The sequence below is a fragment of the Charadrius vociferus genome, unplaced genomic scaffold (assembly GCF_000708025.1).
Source record: "Charadrius vociferus isolate BGI_N301 unplaced genomic scaffold, ASM70802v2 scaffold92, whole genome shotgun sequence".
Lineage (NCBI taxonomy): Eukaryota > Metazoa > Chordata > Aves > Charadriiformes > Charadriidae > Charadrius > Charadrius vociferus.
Genome location: NW_009647874.1, coordinates 4675005 through 4702988, shown reverse-complemented (window position 1 = coordinate 4702988; position 27984 = coordinate 4675005). Strand labels below are relative to the sequence as shown.

General features: G+C 46.5%; 2 protein-coding genes across 2 annotated transcripts; both read right to left on the bottom strand.

Moving 5' to 3' along the window:
- Window positions 1-4146: 4146 nt before the first annotated feature.
- LOC104284722 (lysozyme g-like) lies at window positions 4147-6529 on the bottom strand. Its single transcript, XM_009883088.1, has 5 exons — window positions 6472-6529; window positions 5989-6090; window positions 5561-5757; window positions 5303-5441; window positions 4147-4280 (listed from the first exon to the last, which is right to left on the bottom strand). The coding sequence occupies exons 1-5, from the start codon at window positions 6527-6529 to the stop codon at window positions 4147-4149; spliced, it is 630 nt and encodes a 209-aa protein (XP_009881390.1).
- A 16489-nt stretch (window positions 6530-23018) lies between these two features.
- On the bottom strand, window positions 23019-27184 carry LOC104284721 (lysozyme g-like). The gene is made up of 5 exons (XM_009883087.1): window positions 27142-27184; window positions 26199-26288; window positions 24927-25123; window positions 24537-24675; window positions 23019-23149 (listed from the first exon to the last, which is right to left on the bottom strand). Exons 1-5 carry the CDS (start codon window positions 27182-27184, stop codon window positions 23019-23021), a joined length of 600 nt encoding a protein of 199 aa, XP_009881389.1.
- Between the last annotated feature and the right edge of the window lie 800 nt (window positions 27185-27984).

The following is a 27984-nucleotide window of genomic DNA, read 5'->3' as shown; positions in this document are numbered from 1 at the left end:
CTTCTGTCCCATCTTCCGGAGTGCCTTCTCACACACACACGTTCCCCCTATTCGTGGCCCAGTCCCTCGCGGGAGATGGGAACCGCACTACTAAGGGGTCCACACTCGCTTCGTCTGATGGACTACTAAGTCCGGTGGACGTCTCACACTGTCGCACTCCAGGATACCCAACCCAAACCGAACGGATAACCGGCCTATACTCACGCGTCCCTGCGTCTTCGTTCGGAGCTTCGTGCACAAAGATTACAGGGTTTGCCGGCTTTCTTTTGCTTGTTGCCGAATTTAGGGTTCGTCGGTAGAGGATGTGATGCGATAGCTCCCAGCCAGGGCCGCTGAATTTCAGCGGGGCGCCCCCCCGTATGGGGCTTCTCACCAGATTGCCTCTATCCGAGTCACGGCACCAAAATTGTTATAAGTTAGTCTCACAAAGTGAGGCGAGGAGACAGAGCCAATTAAATTTGAAGGATTTATTAGCAAGCGGCAGCAAGCAAAACAGCGCTGGGCGGCCCGGGAGTCTCACTCCGCCGACGGCGCGCACTTAGGTTACAAAAGTCTTTGGTTTTATACTCTTCCACTTCCGGTATAAGCGTTTCTCTTAGTGGTGTACTGTGCGTCTGCGCGGTTTGTTGCTAGGGGGTCGTCCTCTTTCTTCCTTTGCTTTTTGGTGGTCGCAGGGATGAAGGCTCCATGTCTTCCTCATATCACATACTCCTCGTCTTCCTGAGCCTCCCCCCTTCCCTTCCTCCCAAGTCTTTTCACAATTTATGATGTTAGCATAACTCGACCTTGCAGCTTGGCCTTGCTTGCTTAGCAGATGTTGGCTATCTTGCCCCATCCTGCCAAGCAGCTGCCTTTCATGAAACACTGTAACAATGTGAGTTTTTAGGTTTGGTGAACAAACAATACTGAGCTTGTCACACCAAGCAGCTGCCTTTCATGAAACACTGTAACAATGTGAGTTTTTAGGTTTGGTGAATAAACAATACTGAGCTTGTCACAAGGTGTGCAGCCAGCTCCCTGTGTTTGTAAGAAGGACCTTGTGAAGATACATATTAAGCCAGTTATATCTTTGGTAAGGCAAATTACAAAGCTTTGGAGGCTTTTTTCTGAATAAGAAACAAAAAGACAGGTTGTTTTTTGACATGTATTTATCATATGCCTACCGGAAAACTATGTTACATCAACTGCCAGGAGGTAGAAAATACAAAAATGCTCATGTTTAAATGTATTTAAATGCACAATGGCCCTTACCTCACCTGACATTGGCTGTCACATCATTGACCGGTGACATTGACCTCACCTGACATTGGGCTCAGTGGGGGTTAGTATGGAGATTGCCAGTGCTAAGAAGTTGGCTTCAGATGTACTACTAAGCAATTTGGTACAAGGTAAGACAAGAGAAAGTAGCTTTAAAACATGTATGTTGAACACAAGTAATTTCATAGCAGCTGTAGCTGAAGTGTCAGCAAGATGCCCTCCAGCTAATGGAGCCCATGGGTTGGTGAGCCCCGGGACAGGGACATCACTCTGTGCTGGTCCCAGGAACAAGTGGCATGAGGCATCTGCAGAAGTGGTTGATCAGAGTCAATCCGCAGGACTAATGGGCCATCTAAGAGTCGAATAGTGTTCAGCATTTATTACCTCTGGGTGATTTCTATAGCCTGCATTTAAAAAAAAATCAAGCGAATCACCTAGGTTTCCAAGCGTATGCTGTCAGCCACTTCTCCAGGGTGGCAATGAGACAGGCACCTCCCAGCCTACCTTCCTATGCAGACTGTTCACAGCACCACGTGGGCTGTGGTGATGGCAAACAAGGTCTTTCTAAGTTGAGGACAAGTCCGTAGTTTCAAGACAGGTTCAAGAGCAAGCCAACAAGGAAAGTCAGCCAGGCAAAATCAGGATCAGTAGGTTACAAAGCCAGGTGCAGGCTGACTTCCAGTGCAGCTCAGGTGAGGACCCAGGGCAAGGTTGTGAGCTCAAATGCAGCTCCTGAGCCAGCAGACAGAAGGTGCATGGGAGTGGAGAGCAGATGAGGCTTGTCCTAGTGCAATATCAGAGCTGACCTTCAATGCAGGCAGCCAGAGCCTTGGGAGAGAGGGAGAAGAGGCTGCAGAGCCTGACAATGCAGTCAGAGCCCAGACAGCATGGTCACCCCAAAGCTGACTCTTCTCCAGGCTGAGAGGAACCAGCTTCCTCAGCCTCTCCTTGCGTGTCCTGTGCTACAGCCCTTGACCGGCTTGGTGGCCTGTGCTGTACTCGCTCCGTCGTGTCAATGTCCCTTTTGTATCAGGAAGCCCAGAACCGGATACAGTGCTCTAGGTGTGGTCTCACAAGCACAAAAGAGAAGGAAATGATCACTCCCCTCCCTGCTGGCTAGAATTTTGTTAATGCAGCTCAGGGTGCTTTTAGTCTACATCTCCTTGAGGGCCCATGATATCCGCCAGGACCCCCAGCTCCCCTTTTTCCACAGCTTACTTTCTAGACAGTTGCCTCCCAGCCCATACTGATGCATGGGATTATTCAGTCCCAGGTGTAGGGCTTTATCTTTGTCTTAATTGGTCATCATGGTGTTACCATCAGCCCGTTTCTCCAGCCTCTTCAGGACCCACCATTTGGTATCATCTGTGAACTTGCTGGGAGCGCTCTGTGTTCCTAGTACTGAATTGCTGCTAAAGATTCGAAGCAGTACTGGCTGCAGGATCTGTCCCAGGGGGATGCCACTAGCAACTGGACACCAGCTGAACCCTGTGACACTGACCACTGTGCTTTGAGCCGGGCAAATTTCTAGCCAATTTTCTACCTGCCTACCCAGTTAATATCTCACCAGTCTAGCTATAAGGATACTATAGCAGCCTGGGACAAAGACCCTGCTAGGTGAAGGTATATCATATCCGCTCCTCTCCCCTTTTCCATAAAGCCAGTCATCTCCTCACAGGAGGCAAACAGGTTGGCCAGGCACTATTTACCCTGTTTGAATCCATGCTGGATGTTTTCAAGCGTGCTCTCTGATTGCTTCTGGGAGGATGTGTATCGTAACGCTGTGCACTGTTGGTGGGTTTGGATTGCATTTTCCTGTCCATTTAAGACACTTGCAGACAGTGTTTTTTCTAGTTATTTAGACATACAGTTATTCCCAGTCCCAGAAGGTGTGTTCATCATGGAAGAATAAAGGAAGCCCCCTCAGCATGCAAACAGAATGCTGGTGGGACAGGCATGGCTTGCACTGCTTGCTGCCAGACCAAAACCAACTCTTACTTTGGCTGTGGAAAATGAGTGTCACTCAGTTCTGCAGGCATCTACCCCTCTCCTTTCCTTGCCTTTCCACTCTTCCAGTCCCAAAATAGTTCCGTTCCAGGTCTAGGAGGAATAGGAGAACCAAAATATGCCAAACTCAAAGACTGCTGTTTTTCAGAGTGTTGCTATTCTACAAGCAGCAGAGAGGGAAAACAAATTTATGAGGAGCAAACATGTGTTTCATCCTGTTCCCTTCTCAGTTTATCTATCTGCCTAAAATTAACATCACGCTTATCCAAACTTTGCTAACACACATAACAATATGGGTACATTGAAGTCCTGCTTCGTTTGCTAATAACATTTTTATTCAATTTATCTTTGCTTGTTTCTGTACGACTGAAAACATCCATCTCTATTCTATGCATTTATATGAAAAATTAGCATTCAGAAAAAAATGACTACTCCACAGTATAACGTAAATATTGAGCAGCTCTGAAAAAATAAATCATGAAGCTAATACCCAAGGAAGTATTTTGCCTTTTGATTTCTTAAGAGAATGACAGATTTTGGCAGAATTGTGTTTTAAGATCTGGAAGGCAGCAGATTATCAATAGCAAAACAAGATAGTCCTCATAACTCAGAGAAATAGCAGAACAAATTATTAAGAATTTGGCAATACCCCTTTTGTAAAATCCAAACTTTATTGCTTGTAAAGAAACTACCTGACTGGTGTCTTACTGAATATTGTTTTAAAAACTCATGGCATTAGTCTGCAAATTCTTATTCGTGTAAATCATTCCTGTACATTTGCATCTGTATGGCTTTGCAGGGTACAGCTGCTCTGAGTCTTGGTTCCCTCAGGGGAGTCATGCAGGTGATGGTAAGGAAGTTACTCAGTAGAGATTCCTGAGTCTAATATCCGTGTTTCTTGTAATACTGGGCTCGTGCAACCACGTCGTTGGAGTAGTCGTCGTGGGTGGTGCCGATGTCCATTCTGTCATAGCTTTGGACGTTTCTAGGACCAGCGTTGTAGGCAGAAACCCCACCTGAAATAAAATACCAAAAGAAGTCATACAGACTTAAAAGAAATAGGGAAAACTCCAGCCTGATGTGTTCTGCTTTTACTGGTTTTGAAAGCTTTCACTTATGGGGACTTTGGAAGGGGAGTAGGTAGCATTATTGGAGCTTCTCTGACTGAAGTGGGGCTCTGCAAGCAGCTTACAGTTATTCCCGAATCCACCAAAACATTGGAAAGATACCTCAGGTTTTGTGTTCACAGATATTTGCAGCTTGATCAACTCATTCCATTTACCTGGCCCAGCACAAACCCTTCATTTACAGCGAGCTTGTTCAGAACACAATAGAATAGAATGGGATCCCATCCCATCACATCACATCACATCCCATCCAACATCCTTGTAACTTCTCACGCATCCTTGAAAATTACTGCTCTCAAAAGAGAGTTAAAACACATTCGTGCACTGCATTATCTTTGTCTCACAGATGCGTATATGCTACTCCGTACAGCGTGTTGAAAAGCAGAGGTATCTGAGTAGGCTGGGAAACGAGCCCGCCGTGGCACCCCAGTGGTCCAAGGGGGGTCATGGGGCGCAGCCCGCTTTGAAGCAGGCAGCTTTTCCACGTGGTGTGGCACAGTTTTGCGATTCCCTGTGAGCAAACACCTCCACTCCTTCGTCAACAGAGATATGGAGTGAACTGCTGGCCCCATTCAAGTAAAACACAGAGCTGTTTGTTAACCTATACGGCTGTAGGAGATTCCTCATGGTCAGGTAAGGAGAGCTCAGCTCTCACATAGACTAGATTTCAGGTGTATCAATATTTGCCACGTGGTGGTGGAAATTCAGCAAGGCTGCTGTGCTAAGGAAAGGCAGAAACAACACAGAATTGACAAAGCTTGTCTTTTGCTGGTGAAATAAAAGAGGGGTGAAAAGATAAGTGACAGCCTGTTAGAAATGCGGTTTTTGGGGAACACGAGAACTAAGTCAGAATGTTCTTGTCCCAAAGATTTTTTTTCTCTCCTGGACAAAACCTGTGGCCTGTACCTTACCTTTCAGCTGTTGATCCTTTGTCCAGCGTGGGAACTTCCCCTGTATTGTCTTTATCATCGTGATAAGTATTTTTGTGCCCTGCATAAGATGAGTTTCGCTGTTCCATTGTCCCACAGGTTTATGTGAGTTTTTGTCAACCTAGAAATATCAAAACAAAAAGAAGTCATTTCCCTGCTGTAATTGATGATATATTTAGGGGGCTTACTTTTATTTATATGCTGTTTTTTATCATGTTTTAGTGGAGTATCAGCAAATACCTGCATTAAACCAAATCCGTTTCCATTGTCACCCCAGCCATTCTTCAGTACTGTGCCGGCATGAGATTCCCGGGAGATGATGCCAGCGATCAGGGCTGGTTCAACACACAATTTTTCACCAACTTTCTTAATGAGTGTTTTATATCGATTCATAGCTTTTAGGTCCCGTTCAGCAATCTTTTCTGAAGCCCTAACTCCTGTAATTAAAATCAAAGTTATTTTCTTAGTAGCCCTTAAACCCCAGAATTGTCTCTCGCCGCTCTCCTTCTAATACAGACAGAGTTACAGCCAAATTTTGTTTGCTTCACCTATAGGGATATTATGGAGGCTCAGCAGCGAGCGTGTGTTCAGCACTTTGGAAATGTGAAGGATTTGGGATTACTGTGCCACGGAGAAATGGAGCTGTCTGACAGAAGAGGGATACTCACCGCAGTAGCTTAAACCCTCTGGCTTTGCAGTTTTGCATGAAGCCCCAGGGGTTTTAATTCTGTTTACACTGCCGTAGCAATCCGTGCGGCCCTGGGAGGCACCTGCAGAGGCAATACAGAAAGGCTCAAGCAATAAAAACCTTTTGTGACTGCAGGGAAAACCCAAGGGGAGTCTGCAACCCAGAAAGGACAGGCTGCGGGGTGCAGGGGCCACGTGGGGCTTCCTCTGCCGCTTCTTCTGATGGAGAGGAGGGAAGGTCCTGCCCTGCATCCACTACTCTGAGCCCACCCGTCGCTCAAAGGTCACCCCTCCTTCTGCAAGACTCGCAAGAGAACCCAAGTGCTCTCTCCTCCAGTAGAGTCTAGTGGCAACTGAGATTTTTGGGATGGGGTGAGGATGTGCATCAATGTCTTCTGCTTCCTGGCTACGGGGCATCTGTCCCTGGCTGCTTGGGGCAAGGCAGCGAGGGACACCGGACTTACCCAGGAGGGCAGCGAGGCCCAGCAGCACAAGCATCGGGTACATGGGGTGGTTCTTCATGAGCACGCAGAACAGCCTGGAAAATTGATCAGTCAGCACTGGCATGCACGAAGACATGAATATATCTCACTACCCACCAAATAAGCCCAAAGAAACTCTTTCTGAGCTGCTGGGGTACTTCTCTTGGGTGGGTTGGCAAAGCGATACACAAATGGAGTCGCATCTTTTTTTATAAGAGACCCCAATGGCACCTCTGCTGCCCCGCACAAACCAGGCTGCAGCTGTTCACAAAAGACTTGTAACCTCTAATTTCTGCTGGTGTTTCAAACCTGTGTCTTCTACGACGTCTTGGTGACTTCCTTTCAAATCTCAAACCCCAATATTTAATTCAGAAAAAAAGAAATCAGTAAAGTTCAGTGCCCTGTGCTGATGCGCTCCCACCATGAATGCCCTTATTCCCTGCCCTTATTCTGTATATAAACCGCCTTCACTGCACCTGCACAGCTTTTCCCTGAATCTTCTGAGACCTTCTTTATACTCAGAAATTGGCACTTCCAAGATGCAAGCTGTCTAAATCATTGCGGCTATCTACTTTAGGGTGAGTTGTACTCTAGGAGCACGCATTTTCCCTCATGGTCTGTGAGGGAAGCCTAGGGAGATAGGCTCATGTATGGTTGAGAGCCATCTAAATTTAGGTGACCTAAATTCAGAACTACAGGACAAATCTCGATATACTTATTGAAGCAGAAATCTCACACAGCAAAAAGCTGCAGCCCCTGGGCTGCCAAGGAGAGGGTATTGCCGAAAGGAATGAGAAGAGCTCCTACCCTGAGTGGTGGTATCTTACTTGTCCACAGCTCAGCTTCTGGCACAGAACTGAGGTTTGGGGAAGTCTAATATATAGGGAAGCTACCTTCCGTTCAGTGGTAATCTGACACTGTGATGAATTGTATTGTGCCGTGGTTTTGTGAAACTTAACAGCATTTTTTTCTCATGTAAACAGAACCTGTTGCACTATAGACATTGGCGTGGTGGCAAGTATGTTCTTGGGAGTGGCATTTCCCGGATTTCCAAAGGGAGAAAAAACATCTTGTTTTTCTCTGGGCGTCTCTCCACCTACAGTTGATATTTCACACCCTATTCCTGGAAGGAGCCATGGTGAGCGCTGAGCTAAAGACCCAGCAATCCAGCTGTTCTGGAGTTGTTTGCTCCAGTCCTGTCCCGGCATCCTGGGTTATGTCCCTATTGCTCAAGAAAAGAGGCTGGGACTGACCCTCAGGTACTTGGGACAGAGGGGCTTGCAGCCCTACTGCCTGGGCTAGCACTCTCCTGAGTGTCCGCAATGGTGGCTTATCTGCCCCTGCTTGGGTGGATTCTCCTGTGACAGTGTGCTCTGCCGATATTGCTTGACAGCAAAAAAGAAACCAAACAAAGGATGATTTGTTGGTTCAGCTCTTTTTTTCTTTCATAATAGCTTTTAATGAGCCCAACATATCTCTCTGAAATGATTCACACAACCCTTTGTCTCAACATTTCTCTCTGCTGTGAGGGCGAGAGGTTTCTGGCATACGCCTGCTTGCGAGTAGAGGGACTGTAATGAGCCAGGTGTTCCCAATCACCAAAACTGTGTTTGCCACCTGGGGAGAGACACCAATGCTGAGGATACTGGTGTCACCTTAGCAAGGGGTTCTTTTCCTGCAGTTGCCCAAGTCAGACAGTCTTGGAGCCCCTTGCCTCCATCCGCTAAGCTCCTCGCCTGCCCTCAAGAGACCTCTCCCTCCCTTTGCTCGCCAGCCACGTTTCTGCACACTCACAACCCTTTTGCTGCCACCACACATGTCAAAAATATGCAAGGGGGAAAAGTATCACCTGCTGTGGGTGGTGGAGTCTGGTTTGTGTCTTTGCAGGCTGCGGTCAGTCTCCAAAGAGTGTGTAGGGGGCAGAAAGCAAAGCACAGGAGGGCTTGTTTGGCACAATTTTGTCAGTGGTGGGACTGACTTGTTCCGCCAATGCCCTTCTTTGCAAGCCCCATTTCGATGGTGTGGATGCACAGGATCTCGTCCCGCCTCTGACAGCATCTTCACAAGATGGGGCCGATGCACAAGGCTGGCTGCGATGGAATGAGCGGCACGCTGCTCCTCCAGGTTTACCTTTGTTATTTAATACCTGGGCAAGGAGTGCCTCGTGGACCTGGCATATTTGCTTAAGAAGACTGATATTTTAACACTACGTCTTGGAAATCTCACGGAAGGAGAAGCTGATAATGAAGAGTGGAGTGGGGATTTCCACCCACTTGTAGTTGGAGCAAGGCAAATAACACTGAGCTGGTTATTACCCAGCTGCTGTGGTTACCACATTAGCTGAACTTGTGCCTGCGCCCTCTCTTTGTCTTTTCTGAGGTCCCCCTCAGGCCCCACGATTTCACCTTTCCTGGAGGGCTTGTGCTCCCATGGTGGGACTGCAGTGTTGCCTTTCCCAGCCGCTCTGCTCTTCTCTGCCCCTGCAGTTTATTCTCCCCAGTAGTCTGCAGTCGGAGGAATGAGGGGACCCAAAACAACCTTCTGAAAGCATTGCTTCTTTACCTCTACAAGCAAAGCCCAGCTTTGCGGGGAGAAGGGCTACAGATGCCAAAGTGCCACTTAATATGCTAGTTGACTTGTTTTAATCCAGTCCTATTTTACTTGGGGTGTTGGCACCACTGTTTACTGACTCTCTCTTGCCCAGCCCTTGGATGACTGGTGCCTAAACCATGTTGATGCTCCCAGAGCCAATGCTGGGAGCTCCTTTGTGCAGCAACCTGTGCAGCACCTGTGCAAGCAGCTCCTTCACGTCGCAGATGGAGTGATGCACTTCACTTATAGAGAGAAGCAGTGATACAGTTATTGATATAAAACAGGGATTTAACAATGTTTGATAGTAAATGTGACAGTGTTTTAGCAAGATTTGATGGCAAGGCAAACTTGGTTATTTACTGCATAGAGGACAGGGTCAGACAGAACTGTCAGGGAGACCTTCCCGTTGAGTCAAGGTTCAGGAAGGACCCCCTTGTTTTCTAAACTCTTTCTCAGAGAGGAGTCTGGGTGTGGCTGGATCCACTCCTAGTCCCAGATTTGGCCAACAGTTTATGTCTGAAGGATTATGTATGTGCAATCAATCCCATATATCACTTAGCTAAGAAAGTTTAGCATGCTATTAGTCACTTACCGAGGATCTGTTGCTGCAAGGAATCTCTGAATCTCGAGAAGTAACCTTGAGAGGAGTTCCTACTCAGAGGGAGATCCTGGCGTGCAGCCCGCTGCTGTGCAGGAGAGCTCAAAGGGCTCTTGGGCTGGTCAGTATTTATGGGGGTAAGGTGATTGACTTATAGGCATATTTGCATGTCAACCACAGTACCAGTATTGTGGTTAGGTGGGCGCATTGCTCAAGTTAGCCCTTGGCTATTTCATTATCTGTCTCCCCAAAACCACATTGAGCTGGATGCAGCCATCACAACTAGATGCACCCATTATGACCACCACGGGCGGTTATCGCTTGGGCAGGGCTACGGGGGACAATGGTCAGGTTGGCAGTGGAGCACACTGTCACACTTCACCCCGTGACTATATTCAATTCATCTTATTTTCACAGAGTAGTGGTATGGTCACCTTTTGCCTCTGTGCCATAAATAGTATATTGGTAATTTAAGTGCTTACAGGTCTATAGTAAGTAGATAGTGAAATATTGCTATTTGCTATGCATTAGCTTGTATGTTTTGGAGGTTTGGAGCTGGGCTGTTTTTTTTATCATGTACCAAACTTTTATATACAATATGATTATAAGCAATAGACACATTAATCACAACTGGGTAAAGCATGAGATTAAAAACTCCCATTGCTGTTGGTGACCATCCAAGAAGAGTTTCCCACCAATGTTGTTCTCCATCTTTCTTCACTTTTCCAAAACATGGTGTACCTCTTTTGTATAATGCTGAACAGTGGTTAGAGTTTTGTGTCCATTGTTTTGGACTCATTCTAGCAGCTGACACAGGTCATCATGTTCTAGTAGTTTCTTCACCAATGTAAGATTCATTCCAATGGTGGTAGACAATAAATCTTGACTCAATGTATAATGAGATTGTAACAATTAATAAGATGTAAAGTTACAAACGCAAATATTTGAGTGATTGCTTGTATCTATAGTAATGTTGTATACAAAAATGTTGTAATACAAAATTACAAAGGGCTCTTATACAAACACATCCCTTCCCAATATATACAAGTACAGTTTCAGGGGTTTCATCCGGATGTATTTCAAAATGACAAACATTTTGTTCAGTGCCAAGACAAACGTCTTGGGCTTTGATGGTGTTACTCTCATAAATAAATCTTTGTTCCAGTACAACACATGCGTTAATATCAACAGTCTGCCATTTGTTTCCATTTTGTTGGGCCCATAGTCTATGTTCTAATGGATAGAGTATAGCTCCATTGTGATTTAATCCTGGCACAATGATTGGGTATATGGTGTATACCAAAGCATCAGGTATCGTTATACAACAATAAAGCTGTAGCCTTATTGTTGATGGGATCATAAGTAAAAATGACTAAATACCACCAGGATTGGAATTCTCTTTCAAATTCAGTTGCATTGTCCCAGATTACCTTTTAAATTTCAGTGGGTAAGGTGCTCTCTTCACCTTCTTTTATAATTGCTGCTACCATAGATTGCATCCACAGCTGAGCGTGGATTAAGAGCTGGAGAAACATTATTTTGGGCTGCACCAAGTGTATCCACAATCAATTGGTGGTCCCTTTCATTCTTTCCCTCTGAGACAGTATATCCAATAAAAGCCATTGGTTAGTTCCCAATGCTAATAGAGAAGACTGCAATGGGTGTAAGCAGCATTGTCAGAGTTTGAAACAGTAACATGAATTTCCGTTTGCCATCCTGCGGGTGCTGTAAAAGAAAATAAAGACTTGTTTTGGCACAGAGAGTCTGAACAGTTTACGCCATTAAGAAGAAGGAAAAATCCATCGTACACTAATTCTATTATTTGTTTGCTGGTGGTAATATCTAATGCAACGGCCTTATATTGCCATTTACCATTTACCTTTTTTGCTGAAGCATCCATAAACCAAACATTTTCTGTCGGTATACCCTCAGTGAGATGCATCCAGAATGGGTGAAGGTTGAAAGCTGTTGTAATGCTAAAGGGTCTGTGTTTATAAGCATGTGCAATTCGGAGACCTTAGTGTGTCCTTCAGTTAATTGTGTATGTTCTGCAACTCCTGTTTGGTAGGCACACCATTTTCTGATAGTGGGTTTTTATGCAACTCTTTCTGGGGGACCAGTCCCCTTTAGGATTGCTTCTAGTAAATTAAATGGTTCTCTAGCTTGCACAGGTTGTCCCTGGTGTATTTTCTCAACTTTTTAAACTGTCGGACTAAAGATAAAAGTCCTTTTTCCCATTCAGAGTATTGTCCTGTTTCTTTAAATGCAGTTGAGCTAAACAATAAAGGTCTTTTTGGCCCATTGGGGACAGTTTGGAACAGGTTATAGTAAGCAGTGTGTACTGCGAAACCCCTTTTGGTTCTAACAGGGTCATAGGGGTGCACTGGTCCCAGTGTCCAATATGTTTTTAATTCTTCAATTAGAGTTTTCACTGCCTCGTTATGCTCTAATTTCCACTGCCAGGATTTGCCTTTGCAGAAGAGTGAGTAAAATGGATGGGAAATAATAGAAAATCCAGACAGATGCTTTCTCCAATATCCTATTAATTGTTGCAACTCCTTCCTTGACTGGGGCATTTGCAGCGGTTTGATTTTTTTCTTAAGTTATCTGGAGGAATCACAGCACTGGCTGCCATCCAACAAATACCTAAAAACTTTACTTCTTTACTTGGCCCCTGACGTTTTCCATGTGGAATCTCAATTTCTGCTTTATTTAGTGCTTGCCACAGTGCGGCTGCTGCTTCCCCCAGCATCTCAGGGAAAGTTCCTCCAATCAGAGTATCATCTATATATTGGTACAGTTTCACATCTTGGGGGAGTGAGACTGCCTGTAAAAGTTCAGCAAGTGTGTGTTGGAAGCACGAAACAGTAGCAAAGCCATAAACACCTGGTGCCCAGAGCAGACAGGAAAACTGGGTGAGGACCCAGTGGTTTGTGCTGCTATGGCACTGGGGACGAGCGAGAAGTGGGGTGGAGGGTGCGTGGTCCCATTCTTCCACTTTTCACAAGAAATGTTTTGTGTAACAGCTAACAGCACAACCACAAGGAGCAAGATATACTTTGTGCAAGGGCTAACGGTACAACCACAAGGAACGATGGCTTGACCACAGTCCCACCCACTCACGTTGTACAATAGGAATATAAATATTACCCCAAATTCGTACATAATTGAGGAGAGAGTATTCAACCCCAAACTGTAGGGACAGATAGACGGGTTTGTCCTTCTTGCCCCCTCCCCCCGCCCCCCCAAAGGACACCTTTTGGTAAGATTTGTCCTTGGCCACCTTGAGTGCTTACCTGAGAAATCAAGCTTGTGACTGCAATCGTATCTTTAAAGCTATATAGCTATACTGCAGTTTAGTGTATTCATCACCGGCAAAAGAATCTATATGTTGCATAAAAATAGACCATACTATTAATGCACCTGACTGCTCTTCTGAATGCAGTTGGACCTACAGCAGACAGGTTGTTCGTGCATCCAGTGTCAGGCTTATAGTCATGGCAAAAGTTGATTTCACTAAAATGCAAGAGTGCGGCATAAGCAATTGTGGGTGAATGTTTATACCCCTGTGGGAGTCTCTTAAAGGTGTATTGTATTCCCTCCCAAGTGAAAGCAAACTTCTTTTTATCCTCTTCCTTGAAGGGAACCATAAAGAACACATCTTTTACATCTAGTGCCACCATTCATGGGTGTGCAGCTGCTTGCAAAGTAGCTGTTAAGTTTGCAGTGTTTGGTACAGTAGCTGTTAGCGGGGCTGTATTAGCAATTAGGTGTTAATAATCAGCTGTTAAACACCACCTCCCATCTCGTTATCGCTTGGGCAGGGTTGCAGGAGTTAGAGGCCACGTTGGTGGTGGGGCACACAATCATGCTTTGTTGTCTCTCACCACTTGTGCTGAGATTAGATCTACATTTTCCATTCTCCCTTCTTGCTGCATCTTCATAAAGCCACAGAAGCACAGAGTGACTGAGGTTGGAGAGGACCTTGGGTGGTCTCTAGTCCAACCCCTTGCTCAAAGCAGTACCAACTTTGAAGCTAGATTGGGTTTCTCAGGGCCTTGCACTGTCAAGTTTTGCACACCTCCAAGGATGGAGATTCTGCAGCCTCCCTGTGTAACCTGGTACAGTGCTTAACCACCCACTTTTTTTTGGTGGAAGAACTTTTCTTTTATCAAGTCCAAATTTGCCTTGTTGCAACATGTGACTGTTTCTTCTGACCCTCTTGCTGTGTATCTACGAGAGAAGTATGACTCCATCTTCTCTATAAGCTCCACAGAGGTGTCTGGAAATGTCTCCCAAAAGCCTTGTCTTCTCCAGGCTGAGCAGACCTAGTTCCCTCAGCCTCTGCTTGTATAAGTTGTGCTCCAGCTCGGTGGCCTGCACTGGCCTACAGCACATCAGGGTCCATTTTATACTGGGGAGCCCAAAAATCAGCACAAGTGCCAAGTAGATGGGGGGGATAAGTTCCCTGGACTTGCTGGTGATGCTTTTCCTAATGCAGCCCAGGAATCTGTTAGCTGCCTTTGCTGCAAGGGTGCAGGAACCACTGGTGGTCAACTTGTTGTCCACCAGGACCCCCAGGGCTTTCTCTGCAGAACTGCTTTCAAATTGGCTGGTCTCCAGCATGTACTGTTGCCTGGGGCTTTTTCGTCCCAGGTGAGGAACTTGGCACCACCTGTAGTTGAATTTCATGAGATTCCTGTCCAGCCTGTCCACATTCCTCTGTCAGTCCCGTCTCACAAAGCACTTGTGGACTTGCTGGCACTGCTCTCTGTCCCACGTTGGTATAGAGGACACAGAACAGTGCTAGCTGCAGGATCAGTCCCCAAGGGATGCCCCGAGTAGCTGGCCACCAGCACGACTTTGAACTGTTGGCCATCAACCTTTGGCCAAAACAGCCCAGCTAGCTCTGCAGCCTCTGTATAGAGCAACCTGACAGTCCTGCTATGGAAATAGTATGGGTATGTGTTAAGTGCATGACACCTACCTATAGTACATATAGCAAGGGTTGCAACGATCCAGTCAATAAACAGTATCCATGACCTATCAGTAGGCAGCTCTTCACTGATCACAGCAGTCACATGGGAGAGACAATTCTTATTTACCCAGAACCCAGACTGCAGGGCACTGGATCAGATAGGAAGCAACTAGTCTTTACTCTCTCCTGTGCCTGGCAGGAGGGAAGGACAGCCTCCGGCAATTAAATGCTGCAGGGAAGATATTTGTGGGATAACGTGATCCCCAATACAGCCCTTGTGGTTCAAGCATGCGGCCATGTCTTCTTAGACATTGTCTCTGTTCCTAAGGAAAAGGTACAAAAAATATGTTGCCAGGATTTTAATTATTATGACAGGAATTTATATTCCTGATTTCTGTACCCATGCATATATCCAACCCCCTCCTGAACTTTTGTCAATTCCTTGATCTGAATCAACTGAGGTGTGGCTGAATAGGCAGGGAATTCATAAAATAAAACCTGATTTAAAGGACAGAAATGGGAACAATTTTCTCCTTGCCTGCCTTCCAACAAGAAACATTTCCATTTCTTGGAAATTAGGTGGTTTTGGAAGGCCGAGGGCTGCAGCAGGGCAGCTCATGAGGTGAAGGCACAAGAGAGTCTCAGGTCATCTGTGTCCTCACTGTGTGGGTTATTTCATGCTCTTGAACATCTCTCCTCTATTGCTAATTAGCTTAATATGGGTAGGGTAAGAAATGAGTGATCCTAGTTATGCCTTCAGGGGAAAGACTAGGCTGATATAAGCTTCCCAAAACAATTAAACCCATTTAAACTGTGGGAGGTTACCCAACCAGGGGCAGGGAGGCAGCATGTTTTGGGTCCTGGGAGGTCCCGCACTGGGGTCAGGTCCCTTGTCCCGAGGCTGCACCGTGGCCTCGTGGGGAAATGGAGGGGCTTATAGATAGTTGAAGCATGTAAGGAACTGGTGAAACTTAATGGACAAGAGGAACAGCCTAGAAGGGGCAGGCTGCACCTGAGCTGTAACACTGCCAGGCTGTGGCACTGGAAATCAAAGAGGATGTAGAGGAGCATTTCCACTAGAAGCAGGGGAAAGCCGAGAGACGCAGAGGACTACCTGATCTGAACTGATGTGATCTACATGGTGGACATGGCTGACATTCAGTTTACCTCTGAAAAAATCAGGAGGGAAATAAACAGCACGATCACAATAATTATTTATTGTTAAAGACAATTATTTATCATTAAAGACAAAATAGACAAATACAGTGTCAATGGTTTGGTATGTGCAATATTAAGCAACGAAGTGAGGGCAAACTTAAAAGTGCTTCTGCACGGTTGCTAGAGGCTTCAAAAACAAGCCAGAAGAACCCAAATGCCTGGTGCCAAATGACAACCTGAGACAGCAGACATCTCAGAGACTTGGTGGAGGCCAGAAAACCAATGAGTTACACCACTGCCAGCCTTATAGGAACAGCAGAGTAGGATGTAGAGGTGGAGAAGTGATGCCGTATGTGAAGGATAAAAGTGTAACAGCATAAAAATGTTACAGGAAAAGAGAAGCACCCTAAAAACTGTGGGTGGGAATCCCAGTGTCTATAGATAAAAATGCCGTGGTAGAACTGTGCTATTGATCCTTTATGAGGGCTGTGATAGTGGTCAGTGAGACCAGAGAAGCAGCAAATACAGGACGGTGGTATGACTGGGAGCCTGTGTATAGGCTGGATCAGCACCTCATCAGGATGAGGTGCAGAAGCAGAATTTTTGGTGGCAATAAATCACTACTTCCAGGAAGAGCTGGTCTGTGAACCCACAAAAACAAGTACTAGGGATTGGTACAAGGGCTTCATTTGAGGAGTGTTCGTGGGAAACTGCTCTGAGGTTGCAATCCCACAATATGATCCCTTTTAACACTGAAATGGGAAAAAGCGGGCCATGTGCATCCAGTATGGCAGTATTTGTTTTCAAGGAAGACAACGATCTCCAGCAAAAAGGAGCAGCCCCAACCAACGAAGGCTGCAGCATCCTGGACGCTATTCAAAAATACCGTGCTAGAAGCCCGCACTAAAAGGATGCCACAACTCCGGAAGAAAACAAAATGTTGCACCCCCAAAGGAAAAGTTAAGGGGACTGCTGTAAGAAAAAGGCTTCTATGCAGGAAATGAAAACTTGTCCATATGAGAATTGGTAGTAAGTTGGCACAAAACACAGGTCACACATAAACAAGGAAAAGGGTTTGGAGAGTACCTTGTGAGGGATGCTCAAACTGTTAGCAAAAAGTCTTCAAATACATCAAAAGCAGCCAGGGGAATGTTAGGGCTGCTTGGTGAAAAAAGTGTGAAAGGGGCACTCAGGGTGACAAAGCCTTAGTAGTCCTTTGTAGCCTTTGTGCCAGTCTTTTCTGTGGAGGCTGTGGGGACTTTCCCACCCTGGGACAGTTGGTAGGAGCCAGATTATTTCAGTATAAATAGTAAGTACTGGAGCAAATAGAAAGCCTCCTCGACAGCGAGTCTGCCCTGGACGGGACAGTTGGGGGCACAGAGCTGTGCCACAGCAGAGCAGGCAGCCTGTCACCCTCAACTGCAGCACTGTGTCCAGAGGGGTCCTTGGGACCACAGGCTGGTGCCTGTCCCTGGGCCATATAGGAGAGTGTACGTTAAAGGTAAGATCACTGAGGTGATCGATATACCTTGTCAGCTGAGAGACAGGCAGCCCAGCTCCCACAAGGAGCAATCCTGCCTTGGTTCCTGATGGTCTTCTGGGGTGGTTTCAGTGAGTACATGGAGAAAGGTCAGTGGGTGAAGTATAGCTAGGTCTTCAAATAGGATTTTATAAAGATTCAAACCAGCATTATCAAGGAACCTACAGACATGGCTTTGCCTCTGTGGAGGCCAACACCACCAGCACATACCCAAAGCGACTGGATGGATTCATGGACAACAGCGCCATACAAAGGGTGGACATGTCTCCTGCCACTCCTGTTAAACAGCTGGGGGTGCTGGGGCCATAGGAGGAAAATGGACTGCAGAAAGCAGCCAAGCTCATGTGTCCTCCCCAGGCAGCGTCTCCTCCTGCTGCTGCTGGAGAGACTTCAGGGTTGACCGACCACCAGTATTACCCATTTCTCATATTTGTCCGACATCTCCAGATTAAAGGGAAGCCAGTGTTGCCCTTTCTGGCCTGGATAAAACATGTGGTTGTTTTTATCAGGAAGAAAACCTGGTAAGATGAGCCAAGTATTTTGGGTAGTGGTCCTGAGTGCGCCTGAGGCAACCACCAGAGAAACACTGTCCTGGGAACAGGTTGCTGGCTAGGAAATCGCAGCCCACTTTTTCAATGAGTAACGGAGCAGAACAAACTCAGTTATTCTGCACTGCATTGCTGTGGTGGCATTTTCCTTTGTTTTCTGCATCTCTTGGAGAGAAAGACATGGATGTGTGGCTCAAACTGATCCAACTCCAGTCAGTCATCAAAGCAATCTGTTTGCCCATGTGGCTTACGCCTCTGGCCCATGGGAACTTGCTTTTGGCAGTGGTTTCCTACTGCTTCAGTTACTGCTGAAACAGGTTGTTTAATTGCTCCCTCTGCCTGGTGTCTATGGAAGCCGGTCAGCGCAGCCCCAGACTTTACACAGATCCCTGCCTGAGCCATGAAGGGATCAGCCCACATGGCCGGCAGCTTAACAAGTTGGTGAGAGAGAAAGTTTGCCACCTCACATTTGCTGTTTTTTTTGTAAGAAGCACATTTAGATACATTTTCCAATACTGACAGGGATTGTAACACCAAAGCATAGGACCCTAACAGAGAAGATTTTTCTTCCCTTTCTGTAATTTGTTGTCTTTTTGATTTGCTGACTGCTCATTCTGATGCAGCGCTATTAGCCTGGAAAGGTCCTTAAACACCACCTATTGCATTTCCTCACCCTCCGGTAGCATGACATACAGCTACTTTAACATGTTGGTCTTGCTTCTTCTTTAAAACGCCCAGTGAATGCTGCATTGCTTCATCACCATGAAAGTTTTTGGAGGTATCCAACACGAACCTGCTGCCAAACTCAATGCGACTTGCCTTACCCTCAAGGGGAAGGGAAGGACGAGGGTCATTGCCCTCCGTTCCTTTTGCATGTTAGAAAATTGTAACTGTGTCTTCTTTCTCTTTTCTGGAAAAAAAAAAAAGAAAATCTAAGTCCTTGTTTCTTACAGGCTGTACCTTCCATTTGAGTTGCGATCCTCCTGAGCACGTTTTTGTTGGTGCGACAGGCTGTAGCCAAGCCTCACTGCTGCTGACAGCTGAAGAGCTGAGAGAAGAGTTACGCCAGGTGCTTCATACACAGTGCTATGATAAAGACAAAACCCTAAATGGGATTTTTCCTCCTCTGTTTTTCTCTTCCTCCCTCCCCCCGGCCCTGGCACTGACTTGTTCAGTTCCCGCTGTCTCCCCGCCCCCTGCCCCAACCCTTTCTGCAGATGGTGGCCTGCCTGCTCCTTCTTTGTTTATACTCCTGCTTGGGCTCCTCAGTGTTTTGCACCTGTGTTTACTTTATTTCAGTACTTTGAAAACTAACAGGTTTTCATAGTTTTTAACCATTAGTGGAAGTGCTTGTTTTCCCTCTCCGTGTGGCCATCACCCATGGTTTGATAGCTCTTGATAGTTCACCATTCATTTTCTGACCACAAATTTGAGAGAAACTGATGTAGGACAGGCTTGCGAGGCTCCACTTGAAATGTCTCAACAGTCTGACCACAAGCTGCTGACAATCAGTGCTTTTTGTACCTATCTTAAGGCGCTTCACATACAAGGGCACTTCCGATTGCTGCCTGATCGAGCTCATGATATGGTACAACCACGGTTTCTCTCTTGGCCACTTACCCAGTGAGATAGGGACTTTGGTTGGTCTGAGGTGGTTTTTCCCTGCTGAGACAGTCTGCCAGAGCCCTCCTGACTGCTTCTTGCTGCTCTGTGGTCCCCCAGGTGTTCACGAAGCAATCATTCAATCCTTTACTCTAGCATCTTTCTCGGTGTTGCAGCCAGGTGCCCTGGCCTGTGATTACCTGGATCTTTCTTTCCCCTCTGATTCGGCTTTTCCTTACCAGATGTTTTTTCCTTACCAGATGTTTTTTCCTTACCTGTTGTGGTGGGCTGACCTTGGCTGGATGCCAGGTGCCCGCCAAGCTGCTCTATCACTCCCTTCCTCAGCAGGACAAGGTGGGGAGAAAATAAGATGGAAAAAACCCCTCATGGGTCAAGATAAAGGCAGTTTAATAAAGCAAAAGCAAAGGCCACATGTGGAAGCAAAGGAAAACGAAAGGTTTATTCTCTACTTCCCATCAGCATGTGATGTCCAGCCACTTCCCGGGAAGCAGGGCTTCAGTATGCGTAGCAGTTGCTCTGGAAGACAAATGTAATAACGAATGCTCCCCCTCCTTCTCCTTTCTCTTAGCTTTTATTGCTGTGCAGGTGTCATATGGTATGGAATATCCCTTTGGTCAGTTTGGGTCAGCTGTCCTGGCTATGTCCCCTCCCGAGATCTTGCCTACCCCCAGCTTACTGGTGAGGCGGGAATGTTGGAGAGACAGCCTTGATGCTGTGTGAGCACCGCTCAGCACTGGTGTGTTACCAACACCTTTTTAGCTACCAACACAATGCACAGCACTATGGGGGCTGCCATGGGGAAAGTTAACTCCATCTCAGCCAGACCCGATACACCCGTGCTGCTGCTTTTTCTGATATGTTACTTGGTATTAGAACAACGTGCTTTGCAAGCTGCCTTTTTTTTTTTTTTTTTTTAATCAGCCACAGGTCAAAGGAATGACCAAAGGTGCGACCGCAGCAGCCCTGCGTACGCCAGCCAGACGAGCAACTTCCAGTAACACGGGCATGGGTGACCAGAAATAGATTGGAGGGGAAAGGCAATCTGAACTCACTATCAGGAAAGCTTTTGATCAAATCTTAAGGCAGTGCGCCAGTGTTAAACTTTCCTTAATTAATTACCCCTCCCTGCCAATTTATCAAGCAATTATATTTCAACTCATTTTCTGCAGAGATTTTCCTCACTCACGACAAAGTACTGATACCCTAAAATAATATTTGAAACAAAATATGGAATTCTCATAATCAGGACTTTTAAATAGACTTAAAAAATAAATAAGTGTTTGTAGCAATGCCACAGAAGCCACAAGGCAGGACCGCAGGCCCTTAGCTGTTGCTACCATAACATGAAGCGCAGCTTCATAGGTAACACATGGAGCAATTGAACTCCTGAGGAGCTCATGGATCCGCAGGGATGGCAACACCAGTAGTGATGACAGGGAGCCTGCTGACAGCAATTAAAGATGTCATGAAGGGAACCAAACAAAGCTCCACTCTTGTTAACCCTCTAAATTAAAAAACCCCACTTTTATACATGTAGGCAGCAATGAGATTCCCTGCCCCATTTGAAGTTTATACTGATCTACCAAAAATGCATTCATAGGTTTTACATAAGAGGTTTGTATAACATAAATGTTTATATAACGTAATGCACCAAAGACTTCAACCTATGAATTTTACATAAGCTATTTCAAGTTCAAGGGATCAAACCATGTGATATATCTCACAAATTTGTATTACAAAGTAATGGTTTTACTAAAATTATCTTAGTATAGAGCAGAATTCACTGAAGACTAAATAATATATGGTTTAATACTGCCAGTTACTCAACACTGAACTGTTTTCTGTAGCCTTAAAAAAAATCAGTAACATTAGCGATGTCCTAGAGCTCCCTCTGGTCTCCAGAGATGATAAAATGAGTTTGCTTGCAAATATGTTAATCACGCACAGTCCTTGCTGTGACCGTAAGCAGATGAGTTACTGGCAAGACAAGGAGCACAGCATTAAAATTGCTCCACTTGCCAAAGCTGTATCCGAATGAGCTCTCACACTGCCTGCGTTGAGCCTGCCTGGCAGCCCAGGCACATGTGCAACACAGCCCTGTGCTGCTGGGCAGGGACCACCAAGCAAACCTTTTCTGCATCGGCAACGGTGACAGCCAGCACAAAGGTGCCCTGATGACTCCCAAATGCTTATTCAAAAGGTCAAATGTGAATATCTTTATTTCCCTGTTCACAGATATATGGTGAGAAGTGCAGCTTGGGCTACCTCACACCCTGCCTCCCAGCCCAGATCTTCTCACCCACCCCAGTCTGCAGCACCATTTTCCTCTCCGTATTCTCAAAATTGAGTTTTAGACCCATTCCAAGAGTACTGAATTGGGTTATTTGCTCGAGTTGCAGTTTGCTGCCCACCGGGCCCCATGAAGTTGAAAAAAAAAAAAAAAAAGATTGGGATTCAACATTTATCTTTATTTTCTCTCTTATTCTCGGTATTATTCTCAATAAACCTAAATTTGCACCCAGACCCATCCACATTGAAGAACACTTTCAAACAGAGCTTATAAACCCAGAGCAAATTCACTATTATTCATTAGAATTCGGGATTCCTGGCAGAGGGACAGATGCTGAAACACTTTAAAACTTGGAGGAAACCCAGCATAAAGGTGCCAAACCTAAAGCAGCAAAAGTTGTGGGGTTTTTTTGCCAACACTATTGTTGCGATACAGCCCCTGAGGTGGGTACTTACGGGGCTGGCTCCTGCTCAGAGGGTTGCTTTCTAATGGAAAGGTGTTTTGCGTGCCTGCTGTGGCACTTGCAGTACTTCCCATACAGAGCATTGCCCCTGTGTGAGGCTGATTTTCACCCTGAAGAGGTCTCCAGCCCCTCCACAGCTGTGGTCTCCAGGACTCAGGAGACTAACAGAAGCGTGTTTAGTGTTGCCCCCCACAAGGCTGGCCATGGGAATGCACAGCTAGTGCAGAAACATGCAGAGAGCAGAGGCTCGTTAAGCAGTCTCTTCATTGTCCACTAGCTATCACAATCAAGGGGAAGGAAGATTTCAGTTTGGGGGTTTCTCCCCCATGTTGGCCAGGGAGAGAGAAGGAGGTGGATGGAGAAGATGGGAAGAGCACAGCCGATGCCCATGGAGAGCTGCTTGCACACCCACAACTGTGGGACGCACGAACAGCCCTGGGTTCAGCTCTGAATGAGAGGAGGCACCTTCCTCACCCAGCACTTAAACATCGCTGGTCTGTCCTCGCCTGCCTTTCAAAGGCCCCAAGCTCATGGTTTCTCTTCCCTGCAGGTCCCCTGGAAGGCAGTGCTGAGCTTGCTCATCGGCAAGTGTGGAGCTGGGGTTTGCTGGAGCGAGCAAGGTGCTGTTGCCAACAGCATTGGTCCTGCCAGGAGACCTGCGGAACTGCTCTGGGTACTACAATCACTACTGGGCTAGTCTATGTAGAGGAGAGGCTCGGTGGCGGGGCGGGTTTATGAGCTAGAACCCGTGTCTTTTAAAGTACTGGGCTCGCCTAATCACGCTGTTGACGTAGTAGTTGTCTCTGTCGCATGGGTCTTCCTCGTAGACCTGGAGGTTGCCCATCTTTGCACGGTAGGTGCAGATTCCCCCTGGAAAGAGTTAAGAAGGAGTTGTTACGGGCTTATAAGTAAGAAATAGAGATTTAAAAGCAAAAATTCCTAGCCAAAAGGGCCATGCATCTCACCAAACCTGCACAACTGCTTGGGAAATTGCTAATTGCACATTATTGACAAAAAGTGACTGATTTTGCAAAAGCCTTATTTCTGTGGTGAAGGAACCCGTGACTCTTTCCAAATGCAGGTGGGAATGGCATGCTTGTCCCAGAAAAGAGTGTAATCTAAAAGGGCAAGGATGGGAGAGCAAGAAATAACAGAAGGTGAACCAACCAGCAGGCAGATAATAGGGACTATAAGCAAACCTGGATCCCAAGCTTCCTTGATACAATCAACTTAACAGCCTGCCACAGTAAGCCTGTTGTGTTGCGGTGCCTCAATTTCTGCCTTCTCCAGTGGCTTTTGTTTGATTGGTTTCTACCTTATTTATCCACCTAACAGCCATTTCACTTGTAGGATGAGCAGAAAAGAGGATAACTTGGGACCTATTAATGTTCACTGAGCACGATGCCTTTTCCAGGGAATTTAAGGAGGTCTGGGATCTGGCCATTCACCAAGAAGTGGCCCAGGTGCTCAATGTAGTGGCCCTCTGTGGGCGCTTGTCACTGAAGTCAAGGGGCAACCTGCCGAGGCTGTGTCCGACACCTTCACCCAGCCCTACGTGGGGTGCCTCCGTGCTGCTGCAGCAACTCCCAGGCTGGGCTGGTTTCCCACTGCTTCCTACTGCAGAAAAGCTACCAAGGATCTTGATGTCCCACCACAGTCTCTCTTCTGCAGGCAGAAACATCGGGGGCCTGTGAACAATGTTTTGAGCTGGGAGACTGCATCTATATTCAGACCTCTTGCCAGTCTGCTGTTTTGAGTTGCCTCTTTTAAACTAGAAAACTTTTAGGTTTGGTTGTTTTGTTTTTGGTTTTTTTTGGTAAAAGATGCTGTAAAATCTGCCAGACTGATGCTCTTTTTCCCTTAAAAGTGACAGCGATGAATGCACAGCACTCCCATCACTCAGGGGCCTCTGCCTTATTGTAATACAAACAACAAATTGTCACCTGGTATTAATTAAATGTTATTAGAAATCTTATTAGGATATTTAAATGCCAGTAAAAAAGATGCACTAACAGACCAGCATGTAGGATACCATGCTGAACCCAAACCAGTACGAAAGTGCCTCAATGTGCACACTGAGATGCAAATTGCAAACCAAAGGACTAACAGAGAAAAGTAAAAGAGGGCTGTTAATTTCTTTCTGGTTTAAGAATCTCAGCTATTCATGTCTTGACAGTGCAGGTAATGCAACTTTCCCTCCTCGATTCTAAATGTAACCTTGAGCGTGTCCCTTTCTGGCATAGAGCCCATTGCATACCTCTCAGCTGCTGGTCCCAGGTCCAGTTAGGATGCCTTGCCCGTACTTCATTAATTGCAAGAACCAGGATAGTTGAGCACTGATTTATGTGTTCTTCGCTATCCCACATTCCAAAAGGGTGGTGTTGCTGCCCGCCAAGCTAGAAAAGTCAAGCAAGAAAATGGGTTTCACTCTGAGCACAACCACCACTGTATCTTCCCCCTCTTTGTCCTGCTGGGATGTGACTCACGGAAGTGACCGATTCAGGATAACACTTAAGCACAGCCTTTGATGTAGAAGGAACACATTTAAGTGCTGCCTCGAACACAGAACAGTCAGGCGCTAAGGGAAAGTCCTGGGATATACGCTAACATTACTGTTCTGTTACTCATACTTATTGTCCCCATGTACCTGCATCAAGCCGTATCTGTGCCGACCCTGGTCCCAGCCGTTGTCCAGGAGCAGGCCAGCACGGCTCTCCTGTGAGATGATGGCAGCAATGAGTGCTGGGTCCAAGCACAGGTTTCTGGCTACTCTCTTAATTGGCATCTCGTATTTCCTCAGGCGTACGATGTCTGCCTCAGCAGTCCTCCGTACCATGGCAAGTCCTGCGGTGTAGGAAAAGGCAGAATTACACACCCTCCCATCCAAAACCCTTGCTTTCACCTTAAGCACGTGTATCAAAGGAGTAACGCCAGTTCTGAAGGAAACGCAACCACACCGAGTCAGGCAGTGGTGTTTGAAGAGCAAGCACAGCCCTGTTGGCTCTGGCCATGGCCGGGGACCTGCCGTGCCAGTACCCGAGTATGACGAGGGGAAGAGGGTGGCTTCTCAGGAGGTGAGACTGCATGTTTGTGGTCCTCTTCTGCCGCTGCACCTCTGGAAATGCAGCTCTGGAGTCGGAAAAGTGACATTTCACAACGCATTTGGTAAAAGCAAGAGATGCGTCACTACCAACCATCCAAACTGCAGTAATAGCTACATCATTAGTCTGTGTATAGAAAGGTGGGGTGTTTTTTAAAGTAATTTTGGGATAGCTTGAAAACAAGAAAGTGAATTTAGATCCACACTTGGACACCTGCAATCATGTGTCTGCCCCAGAGGCATCTACGTCCAAGGTACATGGCAAAGTCCCTGGAGGTCAGGGAGATCTGAACCTGATGTAGCCAGTTGTGCAGTGACATGGGGCAATAACACAAGGCAAGAACAAGGGAAATGGGAGGGAGTTACCAAAAACGGGTCACCCAGAGGTAGGATGGCTACACACCTGGGACCTTTCCCCTGCAAAATGAGTCTCTGGCAGATCACTGCTGGCCAGGTCAGCCAACACACCAGCACTCAGGCCCTGGCTCTGTGCACCGTCCCCTTTAAGCAGACAGGCCTCAGGGTTTTGTGAGGATGCTGATGCTATAGGCCTGACTGATGAAGAAGTCGTTTCAACAGAAAAGGGGTTGCACTGTTTCCCTTTGCTTAGAGGATGAGGATTCTGACTGTGGGACCTGAGGTTTGTCCTCTGGCTTCCCATCAGATCTGGAGGTTTCACAGCACCTGCCATTTGGGGAGGGGAGGTGTTGTTTTTTCCCTTTTGGCTAACTGAATAGTTGCACCACATTTAATGGAAGGCAAAGCATCTCTCTGTCAGGTACAAACAGGATGACAAATGAAGCAACGAATGATACCTACCACAGTCTGGGGCTCTTACGGCTGTACAGGAGATCGTGGGGGCTTGAAGAGCACTTACATCGCCATAGCAACTGTAACTCATGGATGGAGCTGAAAAATTAAACGGAGGTGTTTGAACACATAAGATCTCACAGCAATATTGTACAGCGTGCTGCAAGTGACTACAAGTCAAGCATGAGGGATTCATCCAGACCCATAATCTACATCACCTCATCTTGGCCATGTTTGTATCATTGCCACTGTTCTCCATCAGTATTGTTATCAATGAAAACCAGAGAACAGAAATTTGTTCTTTCCTAATTTAATAAGTTGAAGCAAATGACACTAATGGCAATTTAGATGAATAGGTGTCTGCCCTGTTAGGTCTAAAGGCTGGTGTGGGAGAGGGGAACCACAGCCTCTGCATTTAGTTCAGAGGGTTTTTCCCATTTGATGCCCTCTGATGTCCAGGATGTGTCAGATGGTAGCCGTCAGTACCTGAGCATCTTGGCTGGGAATGTCTCCTGTGTCCCTCTGTAACTTGGTGAGGAATTAATTCAGGAGAGTGCTTGCCTCAGCCTGGGCCAATTACCCTGCCTCCTCAGTAACTGAGGAATGAACAGCCTCCCAAAACAGCCTGCGGCATTTGTGAGACCATTTCTGAGTAGGCAAAAAGATCGGACAAGGTTAGCTGGGAAAATCAAGAGGAGTTATGTCTGTGACTCCCATTTGGTGCCAGTCCCATACTCCAGACATGCTGGTTTAAAGGAGGCAGGTGGGCAGCAAGCAGCCTCATACGGCAGCCAAGGACCTTCAGCCACGCAGGACCTTCAGCCACACAGGGTTTTACAGTGCCCTGCAGAAAGAGGACCTCAGGCCTGACTGCACACTTCCTCTCCGTGGTCCATCTGTAAACAGTTCCCAGGTGCTTTCAGCAGCAAACCAAACCCAAACCCCAGCTCACCGACAAGGGCCATAAGGCCTAGCAAGAGCAGTGCGTGGATCATGGCGATGGCTCTCCTCAGCTGCCCCAGGAGACCTGGAAACACAGCGGTTTGCAAAATGTGAAGAAATCAGTGCTGACTTTCAACAGCCCCGTAGCAAAATTTGTGTGCCAAAAGGTCCCACCCCAAAGCATCGGACAGGGATGGCATTAGCTGAAGATGGGTTGGGGAGCAGAGGTACCCTCACCCCCAGCATGCTCTCCGTCTCACCCCCAGCATGGAGGGCAGCCAGCAGCTTCAGAGAGTAGTGGTGGGAGGAGAAGCAAGTGATGGGAGCCCCATCTGCTCCTTATTTACTCCTTGTTTGGTTGATATAGGCTTCTGCAGCTGAATGTCTCCTCCGTCTCGTGTGCCACTACACCATCACATCGAGAAGGAAGGGCTGAGCCTGGGGAGCTCGGAAGCAGGGAGGTCCCGTTGGCAGCCTGGGACCTTTTTCAGCCCCTGTCACTTTTATATTGCTTTCTCACATGGCCCCTCCTGAACACCCATAGCATGTCTTTACAATGAGAAGGTACAGTACATTTGCTTTAAATATATATGTGTTCGAAGTCCAATGTGCTACAGAGTGCACACATCCTTTGCCTCTCTGTTCAAAAGGCAATGCGATTTTTGCTTGGCTTTTGGAAATATGAGTTTTCAAAAATCAAGCAATATGACCGTTAATTCTCTGCTGAAAGTATGCAAGGCAAAGATTTTGCTGGTGAAATAATACTTCTGCATTAATTCTTGGGTGTGATTATGGCACATAATCACTTTAGTAATAAATGCACCAGTTGTGCTTATTAATAAAATCCCAAAAT

What these genes read in the sequence shown, in the direction of transcription:
- LOC104284721 (XM_009883087.1), bottom strand. Translation starts at nt 27,184, where the DNA reads ATGATCCACGCACTGCTCTTGCTAGGCCTTATGGCCCTTGTCG. An exon ending in AGGCCTTATGGCCCTTGTCG is followed by an intron (nt 26,289 to 27,141) that starts GTGAGCTGGGGT and finishes TTAATTTTTCAG; the next exon opens with CTCCATCCATGAGTTACAGT. An exon ending in ACAGATACGGCTTGATGCAG is followed by an intron (nt 24,676 to 24,926) that starts GTACATGGGGAC and finishes TGACTTTTCTAG; the next exon opens with CTTGGCGGGCAGCAACACCA.
- LOC104284722 (XM_009883088.1), bottom strand. Translation starts at nt 6,529, where the DNA reads ATGAAGAACCACCCCATGTACCCGATGCTTGTGCTGCTGGGCCTCGCT. An exon ending in GGGCCTCGCTGCCCTCCTGG is followed by an intron (nt 6,091 to 6,471) that starts GTAAGTCCGGTG and finishes TTGCCTCTGCAG; the next exon opens with GTGCCTCCCAGGGCCGCACG. An exon ending in AAAGGATCAACAGCTGAAAG is followed by an intron (nt 4,281 to 5,302) that starts GTAAGGTACAGG and finishes ATTTTATTTCAG; the next exon opens with GTGGGGTTTCTGCCTACAAC.